At 38.1% G+C, this 17,166-nt stretch overlaps 4 protein-coding genes across 5 annotated transcripts; 3 read left to right on the top strand and 1 right to left on the bottom strand.

Annotated features, from left to right (window-relative positions):
* Positions 1 to 652: 652 nt before the first annotated feature.
* LOC148924123 (uncharacterized) lies at positions 653 to 2,363 on the bottom strand. Its single transcript, XM_089060085.1, has 2 exons — positions 1,926 to 2,363; positions 653 to 876 (listed from the first exon to the last, which is right to left on the bottom strand). Exons 1-2 carry the CDS (start codon positions 2,355 to 2,357, stop codon positions 832 to 834), a joined length of 477 nt encoding a protein of 158 aa, XP_088916211.1. The 5' UTR covers positions 2,358 to 2,363; the 3' UTR covers positions 653 to 831.
* A 1,339-nt stretch (positions 2,364 to 3,702) lies between these two features.
* On the top strand, positions 3,703 to 6,566 carry LOC125207059 (ABC transporter E family member 2-like). The gene is made up of 9 exons (XM_089061691.1): positions 3,703 to 3,764; positions 3,833 to 3,950; positions 4,029 to 4,118; positions 4,567 to 4,874; positions 4,945 to 5,134; positions 5,209 to 5,397; positions 5,481 to 5,756; positions 6,122 to 6,367; positions 6,447 to 6,566. Exons 1-9 carry the CDS (start codon positions 3,703 to 3,705, stop codon positions 6,564 to 6,566), a joined length of 1,599 nt encoding a protein of 532 aa, XP_088917817.1.
* Positions 6,567 to 7,389: 823 nt separating this feature from the next.
* LOC125207058 (putative sodium/metabolite cotransporter BASS1, chloroplastic) lies at positions 7,390 to 10,577 on the top strand. The gene is made up of 7 exons (XM_089060396.1): positions 7,390 to 7,933; positions 8,779 to 8,872; positions 8,953 to 8,986; positions 9,066 to 9,120; positions 9,382 to 9,465; positions 9,895 to 10,182; positions 10,254 to 10,577. Exons 1-7 carry the CDS (start codon positions 7,469 to 7,471, stop codon positions 10,416 to 10,418), a joined length of 1,185 nt encoding a protein of 394 aa, XP_088916522.1. The 5' UTR covers positions 7,390 to 7,468; the 3' UTR covers positions 10,419 to 10,577.
* A 1,173-nt stretch (positions 10,578 to 11,750) lies between these two features.
* On the top strand, positions 11,751 to 16,483 carry LOC125207057 (SH2 domain-containing protein A-like). Of its 2 annotated transcripts, XM_089060201.1 has the most exons (12): positions 11,752 to 12,144; positions 12,506 to 12,697; positions 13,168 to 13,377; positions 13,462 to 13,551; positions 13,676 to 13,753; positions 13,837 to 14,001; positions 14,148 to 14,510; positions 14,688 to 14,968; positions 15,267 to 15,426; positions 15,621 to 15,970; positions 16,072 to 16,140; positions 16,242 to 16,483. In XM_089060201.1, exons 1-12 carry the CDS (start codon positions 11,977 to 11,979, stop codon positions 16,258 to 16,260), a joined length of 2,145 nt encoding a protein of 714 aa, XP_088916327.1. In that variant the 5' UTR covers positions 11,752 to 11,976; the 3' UTR covers positions 16,261 to 16,483. The 2 variants fall into 2 exon arrangements, with proteins under 2 accessions (XP_088916326.1, XP_088916327.1); XM_089060200.1 differs by lacking the exon at positions 16,242 to 16,483 and having other exon boundaries at positions 11,751 to 12,144; positions 16,072 to 16,165.
* The last annotated feature ends 683 nt before the right edge of the window (positions 16,484 to 17,166 follow it).

Genomic DNA, 17,166 nt, shown 5'->3' with positions numbered 1-17,166 from the left:
TTTCACACAATTGTCAACCACTCCAGTTAATGCTAATATAAAGACTTGAATGTTTGCGTACATAATTGGATCTAAGTTGGCTTCAGCTAACCTGCATGATCACATTGACTTATCAATTTAATTAGCCACGATTAATGTCAAATGATAATTCGCTAAAATTGATTACAAGTTTACAATGATATAACAATTAGAACAATTGAAAATTTGTATATTTAGAAGCAAGATATATTATAATTCATGTAGAAAATAATTAGTTAAAAAATCTTGTATTTTCACACAATTTATTTATTCATTAATTAATTAAAATTTTTGAACTACAATTAACCGCCAATGAGCTTCAAGTAATTATTTATTGAACAACATTTGCTGTCAGCTGCTAGATGAATATTAATATCAATCTTTTATATGTGCACGTTACAGTTTTATTTAGTTTTATACTATTAGGTACATCTTACATTAATTCACATATATACAGTATTAATTAATTTTAATCGACGTGAACACGATTACGCTATTGCTGGCATTGATCACTTCATTTTACTATTTAATTTGATCTATTTCAAATTCAACCATTCGATCTATTTAATTTGCATGAGATTGAGGATAGATATTTACGCATTCATCCAACATTAATTTGGAGATGAAATTATTCATAACTGAAACTAAGTACTACTACTACTATATATTTAGTAGTGACAAAATATTGCATAAATCCCATGATGAATATATGCGCTTATAATAATTTCCACCACTACACTTTCATCATAGGTTTAACATTACTTAATTGGGACAAATCTCACTACAAACTTAAATTGAAAACTCCAATTAAATTCATAGAAGATCCCTCAATGTAGTTGGACTACTAGACATCATCTCCTACAAAACCCAAACAAAACCCAAACAAAACCATGTTAGTTAGGAACAAAATAGTACTACTTACACATACAAAATATCTAAAATATACATGATTAATTCGAATATGGAGTATAATACACAAATGTGTCAAACCAGTTGAACCACGAACAAACTAATAGCTTAGTCTGTCCACTTATCATTCCAAATTTCAAAACATTCATTCCCAAGATTCACCCTCACGATATTTTTTTTTCAATTTTTATACTATCCTTCATTACTCGATCTTCTTGCACAATTCTCGTGTACTCACAATCCCTTTGTCATAGATTTAGAAAAAAAGGGGAGTGTTGAAATTCGATTACCTAACTAGAGGTTATAGGGTATCATAATTCACGAGGCTTTATAGAGAAAAAAGACTTAATGAACTACTTCTATATGTATATCATATAAATGGGTGTTATAGTATATTTTTCAGGCCCCCTTTTAACATGGGCCTTTTAGCGAGCCCACCTCATGCCTAGACTCAAGATCAGGCCCACCTAAGACAAACAAATTAACTAAGGTAGTGTACAGTTTCCTTAATAAAATATGTGTCTCTGATTAAGAGTCACTCTTTGACCGGGCACAAGTTTTAAGAAATGTAAAGAAAAGTTAGTTGAAAAAGTTAGTGAAATATGAGTCATGTTAAATTCTCCAAATCCTTGTCCCACATCGGCTTGATGATGATCCTATCTCTTCTATATAAGGATGGATAACCCCCCCTTATGAGGCCTTTTAAATGGTGAGTGGCTCATTTTCCATTTTTTATTTTGGTTTTATAATAAAATGTGAGTGAATTGAGTTGAGTGGAATGTGGGACCTACTAATTATTTTATGGTAAAAATGAAACGAGACTCTTAATTGGGGACGGACCAAAATAGAAAAGTGTGACTCCTAATCGAGGACGGAGGGAGTAGTACGTATCAAATTGAGTTATGAGATTAAATTTCGTGACCCACCAAACATATTATATATTTAATTACGAGATATAATCTTGCAAACTGAAACGGATGATATAAAGCAGAATAAACCTGTTTGCACATAATTCCATGCTGACATTGATGAAGTGGAGAGCCTCTTTGATCATAGAGAATGAGTCCACTAAACCTCGGCAGCTCACACTTCCCACCCATCAGAATCGGCCGCTGCCACACCGCCGCGGCCGCGGCCGAGTTATGGCTCTGCCCCTCCCTCTTCACCACCACCACGGGCCGCCGGCTCTCCTCCCACTCGCTCCCCCGCCGCCTGCTCCACCCCACCGACCCCAACAGCACCTCCACCGCCGCACTCCTCCGCGGCGCCGCCTCCTTGCACGGCTCGCTCTTCCGCCGCCGCCGCCATGCGCCGGCGGCGGCGACGCATATTCCGATGAGTAGGAAAGAGGCGCATGTGAATATGGCTATGGCTATGGCCTTTTCGGTTGATAGGTTCCATTTTTCTTCCAAATTCCACAATGCTTCCATCTTCTTGAAATATATTTTTTTGGCTAAATGAATTTATTTAGACGTTACACTATATAGTATACATGGGATTTGTAACAATTGTTTTCATGTGAAATGTGGGCCAATTTTTAGTATTATTTTGATATAATTAGCCGTTGGGAATTTAATGACCCACCGTTTGAGCCTTCTTAATTTCATTCACGGGCTCCACAAAAATTGAAAAATTGAAGAAAGAAAGAAACTGGAATAATACTCCCTCCGTCCCGCTTTAGGAGTCCCAGTTGAGTCAGCACATGTTTTAAGAAAAAAGTGTTTGAGTGTGTAATAAATAAATGTTGTAGTGGATGTTGGGACCCACTTTTAATTGAGTGTCCAATAAATAAATATTATAGTGGATGTTGGGACCCACTTTTAACACATTTTTAACACTTTCTAGGCATTTTTTATTAATTTATTCCAACCGGGACTCCTAAAGCGGGACGTAGGGAATAATTACTTATTTCTTGTATTATATCCAATAGTTCTTATGGTTTCATTTATGCAGATAGCCTAAAGCTACAGTACTACAGTAGCATCAAGCAATTTTTAATCCTGTTGAGCTACATTGGTAGGAAGATTTTAATATGGTCCAATTTACTAGTACTTATTTCGTCCACAAAATAACTTTCATCTTTTCATTTTTGTCCGTCTACCAAAATTAGTGTAATAGTACTAAATATGGAAAGTCATTCCTAATTTATACATACTTTACCTATTACGAAATTTGGGACGAGTTCCTGCTCCACGAATGCTTCGAGTGGCTGCACTTCCCCGCGCTCCATAGTTGTACTCGTATTACAAACACTCCCCAAAATCCACGGATTTTGAAAGAGTCACATTAGTGCAAAATAATCGAGTATGTGTATGTGAGATGGAGAGAGCTTGATTTTGATTTTGCATATAAACAAAATATTCCACCTTTAAATGCATAAACATTCAATTATTTTAATTCGTTTACATGGTAATAAATCGCCCCAATTAATACTACATGCATGGTTAAACGACATTGAACTAAATAAAGTAGTTATATGAGTTTTTCTAGTCAGATGACTTACCTAATTTGTTATGTCAGAAAAGGAAAACGTATCACACCAAAAATAGATTGATACACCTAGATTTATTCTCCCTTCCATTGTCATCATATTTTCCTTGTACAAGTATTCTGTAATCCCTATTTAAAGGCGACATGCTCAGAACAAGAAAATCATCAGCAATGAAATACATCTACCTCTAACACATTCTCTACCAAACCAGTTCAATTAGGGTTAGGGTTTTTGTTAATTTTAATTTCATCTCGTCGGAAACCAAACCAGTCGAATAGAGAGAGATGTCGGATCAGAACGAGGATAGGATCCATTGTTTTGGCCCTAACTCCTTTAAATTGCACAGGTTTGTTTGTGGAATTGCAGTTTCATAGGCAACTATCTTGCTTTCTAACTTGTGCAACGTTTTCACAGTTTACCTGCACCGAGAGCTGGACATGTTTTGGGCCTCGTGGGAAATAATGGCACAGGAAAATCTATTTCACTTCGACTTTTGTCTGGGAAGTTCAAATTTAACTTGGGACGCCTTCATGTAACTTTCTTTACCTATTCAACTACCCTTCATTTCTTAGCATGTTCCTTGACATTTTCTCTCTATACATGTTTGCAGAATCCTCCTGATTTGCAAGAAATTTTGGATCATTTTAAAGGATCAGAGCTGCACGATTACTTCAACCGTATTTATGTCGAAAAATTGAATGTTAGTTGCTTTCATGGTTTCGATTCTTACCCATTCTTGCATTTCTTGATATATATATATGTATAATTGCATATACTTCTATTGAGTAAGTGAACTACCAAGTTGCATGGCTTTGATATCACATTATTTCATTTGTTTACAATTTTACATTATAATGGTGATGGGGTTTATTTGCCTCAAGTAACTAAGGTAGCATTGAGTTTTCTTATCATAATTAAGCTTGTAAATTATCCTAAGCTTATCTTTAATATTATTAAGATTTAAATCTTCTTTTATTGACATAGATGGATTTTTTTTTGCCTTATACTAGTAAATGCAAATGCAGTAATAGCTCTATATTTTGTCATAATTTGTTAGTTTACATGCCTTTAAATTTATTTCTCTCAATAGTTTTTTAATCTGTCACATCTCTTTGACTCTTTGTGTTGACTGCTGCATTGATTCTCAGGTAATCTGCAAGCCCCAGTACGTTGAGTACCTACCCGAACGTGTTCAAGGCAACGTTGGGCAACTTCTTTCTCTGGCAGATAAGGTGAAAGATATGAAACAAGAACTCGCGGCTGACCTTGACTTGATTCAGGTTATGGACCGTAATGTGGAAGATTTATCTCGTGGAGAGCTTCAGAGGTTTTCGATAGCTATCACTGCTCTGCAGAATGCAGATATCTTTTTATTCGATGAGCCATCGAGCTATCTTGATGTTAAACAAAGGCTAAAAGCTGCCCAAGTTGTCAGATCCTTGGTTCGACCGAATAAGTCAGTGATGTTCATTTTTTTCTGTTAACTGAAAATGTGCACGGTTATGATTTGTCATCTTTGTTTTCAGCTATGTGATTGTGGCAGAGCATGATCTTAGCGTGCTCGATTATTTGTCGGATTTCATATGCTGCCTTTATGGGGAACCCGGTGTGTATGGTGTGGTAACTCTTCCATTCTCTGCTAGAGAAGGGATAAATATTTTCCTGGCTCGGTTTGTGCCAACCGAAAATCTCGGGTTTAGATATGAACCTTTTATGGTAAGTCCTAACGCGTAGTATATCGAAAAACTGAGATATATGCCGATTCCCATAAAATGCACTCCTCCTTGCAGGTTGCAGAGACTCCACAAGAAAGTCATGTGGAAATTGAAACATGTGCTAGATACAAGTATCCAACCATGACTATAACTCGGGGGGGAAAGTTCGGGCTCAAGGTTGTTCAGGGGGAATTCACCGATTCAGAAATTATTGTGATGCTCGGAGAAAATGGGACGGGAAAGACGACCTTCCTACACATGCTGGTACATTTGTTGTATAGTTTGTTTGCTTTCAACAAACATGTTAATTTATGCTGAATTAACAATGTTGTCGTTCCGAATGTCAGGCTGGCATTTTAAAGCCTGATTCGGTAGAAGGATCTGATGTCGAAATTCCTGAGTACAACGTCTCTTACAAGCAAGAGAGAATCGGTATTAAACTGGAGTTTGAGTGTACAGTCGGAATGCTGTTGTGTGCGAGGATTCCTGATGCGATCAGGAATCCTCGTTTCGTATCCAATGTGTTTGAGCCTCTATCGATTCAAAAATTTATGGCTAAAAATGTTAGGGACATTTCTGCTGGAGAATTACAGAAGCTTTCTCTCACCCTTTGTCTTGGAAAGGTGAGGTCATGTTCAATACTCCCTCCGTCTCGCTTTAGCAGTCCCATTGACTTTTCTGCACTCGTTTTGTAAAAGTAATAATAAATAGTTAAAATAGAGAAATAATAAAGTAAAAAAGAGAATAATATAGAGACGAGTCTTATCTACATTATTCTCTTTTTGTTTTATTATTTCTCCACTTTAACTATTTATTATCATTTTTACAAAACGAGTGTAGAAAAGTCAATGGGACTGCTAAAGCGGGACAGAGGGAGTATTACTCAAGACCTAAATTTGTTCTGTTTCTTTTTTTTTATGTTCAATTAACAAAATTTAGAAATCAATAATGCTAAAATGTGTTATTTACACTTTGGGTGTGGGTGCAGCCAGCTGATATATATCTGATAGATGAACCAAGTACATATCTTGACTCAGAGAGTTGGATTGTTGCTGCAAATGTCATCAAGAATTTCATACGAAACACGAAGAAGACTGCATTAGTTGTGGAGCATGATATAACCATGGCAACGTACCTTGCTGATAGGGTGATCGTGTACGAGGGAAAGCCATCGATTGATTGCGTTGCCAGTCCACCTCAACCACTATTGACCGGAATGAACCTCTTCTTATCTGTAAGCCAACATGCATCACATTCACATCTAATTTTTGAGAAATTCAGTTCTTCCAATAACATATTTGTTCCATGTGTAGCACTTGGATATCACAGTCAGAAGTGACCCCGCGAATATGCTGCCTAGATTCAACAAACACGAGTCGAAAGAGGACCGGGAGCAGAAGGCCAGTCGATCTTACTATTATATGTTAGACTAACTTGCAGATAGCCTAATGTTTTATTTATGCAGATAGCCTAATGATATTAGCTCTATTTGTTGGGATTTTAGCATGGTTTAACATCAATGTGTAGATGACTATCAATTGAATTACTAGATTTAATGATTTATTAAATTATTATTTTATACAATTTTGGATAATTTTTATTTTATTAAGGAGAAAATAGTGTTATGGAGCGATCCTCTCACGAGGCCTCGGTTTTCACCGCCTAATAGCTTTGATCTCTCTGGATACATTCTTCAAACTCTGCACTAGACAATAATCCCACCAAATTTGCTCTAATTAATTCATTTATTCAATCAATCCCTGACTTATTCATATCCCATGAAATCCTAACTTTCTTAATTTAAAAACTAAATCAAAGATAATGCAATAGGCCTAGAAATCAGCAATCACTTGAATCCAATCACCATCTTTTCCATACCTAGTAATCGATATCAAATAGACTTATAGCACTAACAAAGTTAGGAACTCGGTCTCTATATAATTTTTATCAATAAGACTTACAAAATGCTGACACTTAGAAGACTATTTCCTCATTTTGAATGTATTAAATTACAACAAATTATATAATTGCTCATTTTGAAGCAAATTAATAGGTGAAAATTAAATTAATTGCATTAATTCAAAGAGAATAACAATAATAAAATTCAAATTGACCACTTAAAAAAAATATAAAAAAAAGGAAAATTAAGAAAGACACGTCTTATTATTATTATTATTATTATTTTTATTTTATTTTTTTTAATTTTTTTTTGTGTGTAATTTTGTTGTGACGTGCGTTGCCCAATTGAATTGACTAATATCAGTAAGCCAAGTGTCACTCTAGAAGTCTACTCCGAAAGCAAAAGCCACCGCCGCCGCATCGGAGAAATCCAACAATGGAGTTGACCACCGCCAAATCTCACTCACCCATCTACGCTCTCCTCCGCAGACCTCCACCGCCGCGTTCGCCTAAATCACACTTCTCACCGATCTCAATCAAACTCCACAATCCCCAATCCCAATCTCAATTTCAAATTCCGAAGCCCCTTTTCGCAGCGCGCCGCCCCGAATTGAAACCCACTCACTGCGGCAATTCGTCGAACGCCGTGACTGCAGAAGAGAGGAGCTGGATCGAGGCGGCCGGGGAGGCGGTGTCGACCGCATTTCCGGTGTGGGTGGCGCTGGGGTGCTTGCTAGGGCTGCTGCGGCCGAGCTCCTTCAATTGGATGCAGCCGAAGCTGACGGTGATGGGCATCACCCTCACCATGCTTGGAATGGGCATGACGCTCACCTTCGATGATCTCCGCGGCGCCCTCGCTATGCCTAAGGAGCTGTTTGCTGGATTCTTCTTGCAGTATTCGGTATCTATCTTCCTTTCTCTCATTGAAATTGTGTTGAAATTGAAATTTAAATTATGGTAGTAATGTTATTAATCTATTTTAAGCAATTGATGTAAAATTGAACTCCTTAATTTCAAAAATTTTGTTTGGTAAGTGAAAAAGATTGAAACTTGACATTGACTTTAATTAAATAATTATTTTTTCCTACCATTTATTGGTCTACATTAGGTATCTACTCCCTCCGTCCACGATTAAGAGTGTTTCTAAATGACGCCGATTTTAAGAAATGTTAAGAAAAGTGGGTGGAAGATAGTTAGTGGAATAGAGGTCCCACTTGTATATATTAGTTTTAAATGATATGTGAGTGAAATGAGTCAGTGGAATGTGGGGTCTCTTTACCATTTATGGTAATAATGAACCGGGACTCTTATTCGTGGACGGAGGGAGTATATTATTTTTCTATACATTCGGAGTTGTGTGTGAGTATGCATTAATGTGCAATAAATATTGTGTATGTAGTGTGTGTTTATGTGTGTGTGAGTGTGTATGCATTAAATGTCCTATATTGTGTATGTAGTGTGTGTGTATAGTGTGTCAATGTTACCATTGTTTGGAAGATTATAGACTTCAAAATATAGAATTGGGAAGATTTGAAATGGAATTAAATTCCACATCCAAATACACACTTCTAAATGCCCTTTTCTCAACAAGGAGAGATGTTTGCTTGGATTAAGCACAACAAGGAACTATTGTTTTTTGCAAACCTTAGCATGTTACTTGTTGATACCACATGTCGTGTGATGAATTCGAATGATATGTTCGTTTAATTCGTGATGCAAGCTTAGAGGAGAGGATTTTGGTTGCAGATAATGCCATTATCCGGATATTTTGTGAGCAAGCTCTTAAACTTGCCGTCATATTATGCAGCCGGCTTGATACTGGTGGGATGCTGCCCCGGAGGTAACTGCTATCAACTATATCCATTGGCTATTCTCTCGTGCCACAAGCTTTTCAGTATATATACGTCTTTTTTCTTACAGGGACAGCCAGTAACATCGTTACATACATTGCACGGTAGGTAAATCATTGCAATGGCCGTCTTTAGTTGATCGAATATGTTGATTGCAAGTGCTGACTAGCTGTGATACCACAGCGGAAATGTGGCTCTTTCCGTGTTGATGACGGCTGCAAGTACGCTCTCTGCTGTGGTTAGTAGTGACTCGAATTCTATTTGCACCTTTTAAGGGAAAAGTTTGAGGATTTTACTGTTTGAATTGAGTTGTTTATATCTTTGATGCACTTCTTTGTTTGCTTATTTGTATCGCAAGTGTACAACGCAATTATAGTATACTAAGGTAAGCACGAGTATCGTGTGGTCTAGCTCTAAGCACGAGGATGTTAATCTTTTGTTACTACTTATCTCTTTGCATCTTTCTGCTTCAAACTGAACTTCTGGCCTTCTTTGGTAGGTTATGACTCCTTTTCTCACAGCGAAACTCGCAGGCCAATATGTTGCCGTTGACGCAGCAGAGCTATTCATGTCGACTTTGCAGGTACGACGACTATGTTGCTGCTGGTAGCAATCAGAATACATATTTATTCATATATAGATAGAGTAATGCTATGTTACATATCTCATGTGAGCACGGGGCACTATCCGAGAGTACCATACTACCATTCTCGTTTAGTTCGCACTGGCATTATTTTTTTTTTGTTTTATCCTTTGATTTAATTCTCATACCTAAAAAATGATTTTGGATGTCATTAATTTCACAAATAACATAAAAATCAAATCTTGATTTTTTGAGGTTATGGAGAAAATGAAATCAGGCTTTGATTTGTATGTAACTTGTAAAATTAGTGCCATCAATGGTGATATTTAATGTCTTAGAATCAAACTAATGCTAGCTGGACTTAACGAAAACGGTGCTCACGGATGATGATCAGGTAATGCCCTAACCGGATTACTATTGTGTTTTCAGGTTGTGCTTCTCCCGGTTCTGGCTGGCGCATTTCTCAATCAGTACTTCCGGGGCCTTGTTAAGATTGTCTCCCCTGTAATGCCTCCCATCGCTGTGGCAACTGTCGCGATCCTTTGTGGAAATGCAATCGCTCAGAGTTCCTCCGCAATCCTCACGTCTGGCCTCCAGGTAGTTCTTGCAGTTGCCCTTCTTCACACTTCGGGGTTCTTCTTCGGATACGTGCTTTCGAGAATGCTGGGGATCGACGTATCCTCTTCGAGAACAATCTCCATCGAGGTTGGAATGCAGGTAAAAACCGAGAGATTTCTAGAAACACGATTTCTTGTGACAACTACTGCTTATGATGTCTGTTTTTTCAGAACTCGGTGCTTGGAGTGGTCCTTGCGAAACACTTTGGGAACCCGTTGACAGCTGTGCCATGCGCAGTTTCCAGCGTGTGCCATTCGATCTTTGGTAGTGCGTTGGCTGGGATTTGGAGACGAGACATCCCCAAGACAGATCGAGACGAGAAACAAGATGCATAGTTGCAAGGCAAATCTCTCATCTCTTCTATCTGTCTAGTATTGGAATTTAGGCAGCTTTGTATCCCAACAAATTGTAGTTTTGGCATATTGATATGGTTCGTTGTTGTTGTTGTTTCGATTTTTTATTTGCAATGAAGATTATTCATGTTGATTTCATGATATTGCATTTTTTAGTAGATGATACAAGATGAATGGCCTTTATTGGTATCTATATCTATATAACTCAAAAGTAAAGGTTTTTATTTGATTCTTCTTTATATATACTCCCTTCTTTGAATATACTCATATTTGATAATAAATCTTATCCTTGGACCTTGGTGATTTTTTTTTTCTTATTTTAAGAATAAAATGCCCACTCTCTTTTTCTTCTAAAAGAAAGGAGAATGTTCATATCTAGTTTTGGAAAAATTTCAATTTTTCGCATCAAAAGATTCAAAACACATATCAATCTCCAAAATCTTTAATTTTAAGGGACGGATGAAGTATACATGAAACGAATCCCACCCCACTGTCACCGATACCTTTGTGTTGCATTCTTGTCGGCGCAAACAACCTCCACCCACCAATTGCCGCCCAATCCCCAAAATCAACAACATCGACCACAATCCAATTCCGATGAAGTTAATCTTATCTTCTTTTTTTTTATTGTCGATCTTATACACGCAGTGAAAATTAGAGGAAGAGGAAGAAGGTTGTAGTTAGGTCAAGGCTGTCGCGCCATAGCAAGGCTAGTAACATTTGCATTTGCATTGTTGAGCCAAAAGTGCAATCGTTAGAGTCTGTCCAACAACTATAAAATTTAATCAAAAGAACTATGAAGTTTGGACTTATCAATCATTCAAACGACGAATAGCATTCGAGAAATCACACACCTCCAATGAATTAAACGATTGCATCTCGCTACGAAGAAAGTGTTATATGTAAATGTATGTGTAGACGGAATATAATTTTGTCAGTTAATCGCCAACATTCCCAGACTTTATGATTTTTTTTTAAATTTCCCTCAAATATAGATTTTGCTATTGGGACCCTATATTTTTCACTCCCTCCGTCCGCGAACAAGAGTCCCGTTTTTCCATTTCAGTCCGTCCGCGAATAAGACTCCCGGTTCACTTTTACCATAAATGGTAATAGGGTCCCACCTTCCACTAAGTCATTCCACTCACATTTCATTTAAAACTAATATATACAAGTGGGACCTTTATTCCACTAACTTTTTTCCACCCACTTTTCTTAACATTTCTTAAAACTCGTGTCGCCCATTAATGAGACTCCTAATGGTGGACGGAAGTATATTTTAGGTGCGAAACATGGAAGCAAAACCCAAATTTTAGAAGCGGGGGAAAAGACCTGAAGCCGAACTGCCGAAGACTCTACCAACCGTCAATTAACAGCCGTCACAACATCTCCACTCTCAACTTCCCCACAAAACAAACCGAAATTGCAGGAAAAAAGAAAAAAAAAAGGAACCTTTAATCCAACCCATCTTCAAATTCTGCCGATTCTCGCAAAGGGCTTCTGCGTTTGAAGTTTTGATCAAGCAAAATTTTGGGGGAAAATGAGCGATTTCAGTGGAGCGGAGGAGCGAGATTATGTTTCCCTGCGGAATCTCAAAGTGGATTTCAGGAGAGAAGACGATGGAGAAGAGGGAGATGGATGTTTTGCGCTCTGTTTCTGGATTTACATTGATGATTGTGCTTCTTTCCCCTCTTCCGTTCTGGTTCAGGTTCAGTTCCCCTTTTCTGTTGATGATGGAGCAGGGTTCTTCGCTTTACTCAAGAAAGTTTGAATCTTTGAGGCGCTTGTGTGTTTTTTTATGCATTTGGGGAATTCTTGTGGTTTGTGTTCTTCATTTGTGCTGATTTAGGTGGATTAAGTAAATGTGGGATGTTTGGATACTTTTGTTTTCAATTTTATGTCATTTTATGTTATCACGTTGTGTATTAGAGAGATTGTGGTATGGTGCTAGGTGATTGTGTTGTTATTGTGTTTTGTTTGTTTATGTTTGGAGAGAGTGACAGTGTGGGCTTTCATCTTGCTTCTCTCTTGAGGTGTGAGCTTAGTTTCGATGAATAAACATTATGCAGAAGCATCCAGATGTCGATTGTAATCCGCCTTTCTTGTACTTGGACGACGAGAAGAAAATGAAGCTCTTTCAGTTGCTGTTTATGTACAAAGAGGCTCTAAATCCCGACAATCGTATTCCCTTGACTGATGTTCCATGTATTACCACTGAGGCTGAGTTCCCTATGAAGAAATGGGTTCACGTTGCGTGTGAGGTATTTGGTTTTCTATCGGTGTTATGCTTTCCTATGATAATACAGTAGTTACTATGAATTGATCTACTAAAAGGAATGATGATTTTTCGTTGATCTTGGTTGTCAAATTCTAACTAACTCGATTCTCCATTATATATGTGGTGATTGCTTCGACTTCATCTTAAAAATAACTGAATCTATTACTAGAGACTGTACTAGCCATTATTACTTGATCAGAAGGTATTTCTATTGATGCAGCTTATTATATTTTTCCATTATAAGATCAATACTGCAAGGTAGAAACATAAAATGGGAATTGGGAAATGAGAAATATTAATGCAGCTTGCTTATATTTTTCTGTGCTACTACTGACTTACTTCATAGTTTAACCTTTCTTTCTTAAAACTCGTGAAGTTGTGAGTTAGTGTACGTCATTTTCTTTTTCTTATGCCTAATGGGGCGAACCTGATAGCTTGGGAATTCTATTTCAGGTCTCAAGGGATCTTATGAGGCTTCACGTAGATGGAGAAATTGTCGGAGAAAATCCTTTGACCTGCTCAGTTAACAAGGACTTGCATGAAGAGGGATTGAAAAATATATGCTTGACATGCCCCGAAGAAAATAAAGATAAATTACATGGCTATGTTCATGGGCTTGGTGTCCTGTTCCGTGAACCGTCTATTAAAAACCACTATGTCGAGGTTTGTTTATCAATTGAAATTAGTTATTTTCTTGGTATGAGCTACTCCTTTGTTTCTGAGACTGTTTCCCCTAATGATGCCCAGGATCCTCCGTTATATCTGGCAATTGACCATTCAAGTGCATCGGAGATTGAAGAAGGCAGTGACAGTGTGTGGAGCATCGTTGGGGGCAAGGTAAAATCGATCATAGCACCCTTTATTTTTGTTCATCCGTATATGAATCACTGATACCTCCTTTCAAAATCAAAATGTCTATCTCCTTTAATCTATTTTCTCTTGTGAAAAATACAAAAAACAGGCATCTTGCCGCAGGATATTTTCTCTGGACGTTGTGCTATTGGATGCATTTGGTGGTCCAGTGAGCAAAGAACTCGAGGTATCCGATCTCCGTCTCCTTATAGTTGATAATCTCACCATTATAACTTTGTATTTACATGCATGCTGCTCTCTTCATCTTAGGCTGTTGCTTCTCTCCTCTATGCCGACAATGGTGTCCCTGTTGAGAAAACTACTGATGCGGAACCTCCCCTTCTTATGAACTGTGATGGTATCGAATATGCTTCTCATGAGAGACCATGCAAACTGATCAACGGGCGTGCCTCTGTTAAGCTCAAGATATCACAGGTCTGCATTGAGTCGTCTTCTTACCTCTTTCAATATAGTGTTAGGGGTTTATAAGGAGGTGAACTCAGAAATACATCGAAACCTTCATCTATGGGTATTTGTTCTTACATATAGTGATACTGAGTTCTTCAATTTTTGCATTTCAGCTTTCTTCGAAGTGTGACAACAGGCTGTTCCAGATAAAGTTCAACGTTCCAAGATTGGGAAATTACCCTTTTCTTGAGACCCTATCTCTGCCTATTCGCTGTGTTTCACGTGGCAGGAGTGCACGAACAGCTTCTATTACGCTGAGAAAGTCATCCAGTAGAACTTACCATGGTAACGAATGTGAATCGCCTAGTCCCGATGATGGATCAATGCAACTTATCACCAATATTATTCGTGAAGCCAAACCAAGTCCATCATCAAAGAGGATCAAATTAGGACAAGATGTGCCGTTTGTGATGTTCAAAGAAGAAGGTAGGCAAGCCAATAAAGTTCACCACTCTCGTGCTTGGACTGCTAATCAGGTAGCCTTTAAGCCTTTTTCGACCATATGTTGATTTCTTATCCTTTTTTGTTTCTTTACACTCATTTTGAAAATTGTGTGCCACATTGGGATCTCTTTCGTTATCTTTATCCTCAACATATGTTTCGTTTGATCATCCATACGTAATTCCTAAGATTCAATGATTTGTCGGAATTAGGGCAACGCACATGCAAGGAGTATGAAGAGGAAACCGGAAGATCATTGTGGAACAGAGAACAATTCATGTGCTTCTGATAATAGCGAAGCAACAAACTCTGACCCGAGAAGCGTGCTCAGTGTTCCGAGTCCGATCTCAGATTTGATAATATTCAAATACTGCCTGGGTGGTCCAGCGGAGAAATGCCATCTTCTCAAGGAAATTGCTATTCCAGCTTCAGAAGAGCAACTAGCCGATTTTGCAAAGCAGGTTTCCCTGTTCTCTGGATGCTTACATCACAGGTAATATACTCTCTCTCTCTCTCTCTCTCTCACACACACACTCACACAACTACAATCAAACATTCGTTTGTTAGATTTATTCATCGAGAATTACTTATGAGATCTTGTAACTGGCGTCTTGTACGAGCCCTCGCGTCTTGTACGAGCCCTCCATGCTTGGCAAGATCTTTAAGAGATGAATAATACTCCCTCTCCCTGTATGATTTTCACTTTTTACGGTTGAGCTGCTTCCATTTTGCCTTTTATCGTTTTATTCAAATATTTTCATTCATCAGTGAAGCAAGCTTGTATGTTTCAGGCATCAAATCAAAATGGCGAAGAGATTGGTCGAGGAGGGGATTCAAGTCTGGACGTCAGTATCAGGGAACAACCACCACGTTCTATGGGAGAATCTCGTTTTCATCATTAATGAACAATTCATGAAGATAGCCTGCTCTACTCGTCCTTTAATGGATCAGGTCTCGCTCCTCTCTCTCTCATGTGACAGGCACAAGAAACAAACTAAACGAGTAAAATTATGTTTTATTTCATATCACGTTCGTTCACTTCGCGTTATCTGGTTACTCGTTTCGTGATAATCAATTCTACCAAAAGTTGTGCATTTATATGAAGTTCAAGTTAGGATAACTATTTGATCCTCTTAAACTCGCAGGACCTTGAGTGCTTGAGGAGAATAGCAGGCTGCCAGGATGTCGTTATGCAAGAAGATTTCGAGAGAATGTGGTCGTGGCTATTCCCAGTAGCTTTTACTTTGTCACAAAGTGCGGTTAACGCAATGTGGGATTCAAGGTCTCCTACATGGATCGAGGGGTTTATCACCAAAGAAGAAGCGGAATCTACACTTCAGGGCCCAGGAGGTCTTCAAGATCCTGGAACATTCCTACTGCGATTCCCTACGTCCAGGAGCTGGCCCCACCCAGATGCTGGTAACCTCGTTGTGACTTATGTTGACAGCGACTACACCATTCGCCACAGGCTTCTCTCCTTCGATTTCATTCACAGGTTGATCTCTTCATATCCAAGAACTGTGTTAACTTGTCGTATTCGTGCTTATTTATTTTGAGATGACCAGTAAGACGCGTTTGCTCTCGTGTCTACTGCAGTTCTCCTTCCAAGGAAACGACGCTTCAAGACCTACTGCTCCACGAGCCCAAGCTCTCACGATTGGGAAGGTACGATCTCGACTTTTCTATGTAAAACCATGGTTCCGATTTTTATCAGATGAGTTTGCAGTTGGTGATTGATTGCCACTGTGTGTTGAGATATGTTGCAGAGTGGTAAGAAGTGAGTAGAGGCATTGCTGATTTGCTGTGGTGAAGGAAGTGAACTTACGATTTCGCCCCTCGTTTTCGGCTGATGCTTATGGCTTACTTGCTATGTGTATAGACTACACAATTTATAGTACAACTTATTTAGTTTTTTGTTTCCTAATTAGGTTAGGACAAATTAATACTCCCATTTTATGACTAAATATGGGTGTTCATTTTATGTTTTATTTACCTCTTTTATTTTCAACTAATGAATGAAATATTTATCAAGTTAGTTTGATCCCAATACTTATTCCTCGACTGTCATGTGTACACATACAAAAAGATTATCTATCTATCTCTAAACAATGGTGTTCAATTGCTTAAATTCAACACTGGGCTCGTTAGTCGTAATTTCGGAATAAACTAAAAGAGGTTCGTTAGCTAAAAATCCAGTGTCCCTTGGGTTCGTTGGCGTCTTCTTGGGTTCGGCATTATGACCTCTATCCAATAGCGTGAGTATGAGCTTCCACCGGAGAAACTAACACATTTATGTTTCGACCCAACCTTGAGAGCAAGACTCTTTTGGCAGTAAGACGGTCGATATTCATCTTTCGTCCCTTTCCTTTTATGTTCCACTTTGTTATGATTAGTGTTATCACCCGTGCTATGCACAGGACATAAGATTTTACATATTATATTCATAACTATTTTTTACTTTTACTATAGCATAATGAGACTACTATATGTCAAGGTGCCTCTTATAGAGTTATAGTACAAAAAGCTTAAAAACTCTCCATCACAAAATCAACAAACATCACACATATATAAATTTGTGTATAATGTTGAGATGTGTTCTTGACAACAAAAATAACAAAATTGGGTTCCACAAGAGAGGAGACAAATCCACATCAACAAAATACCACTTCTAGTATTCTTCATTCAAACCCT

Source organism: Salvia hispanica, chromosome 6 (genome assembly GCF_029641045.1).
Source record: "Salvia hispanica isolate PSC_SH4W2 chromosome 6, Shi_PSC_v1, whole genome shotgun sequence".
Taxonomy (NCBI): domain Eukaryota; kingdom Viridiplantae; phylum Streptophyta; class Magnoliopsida; order Lamiales; family Lamiaceae; genus Salvia; species Salvia hispanica.
This window is presented reverse-complemented; position numbering and strand designations above follow the sequence as displayed.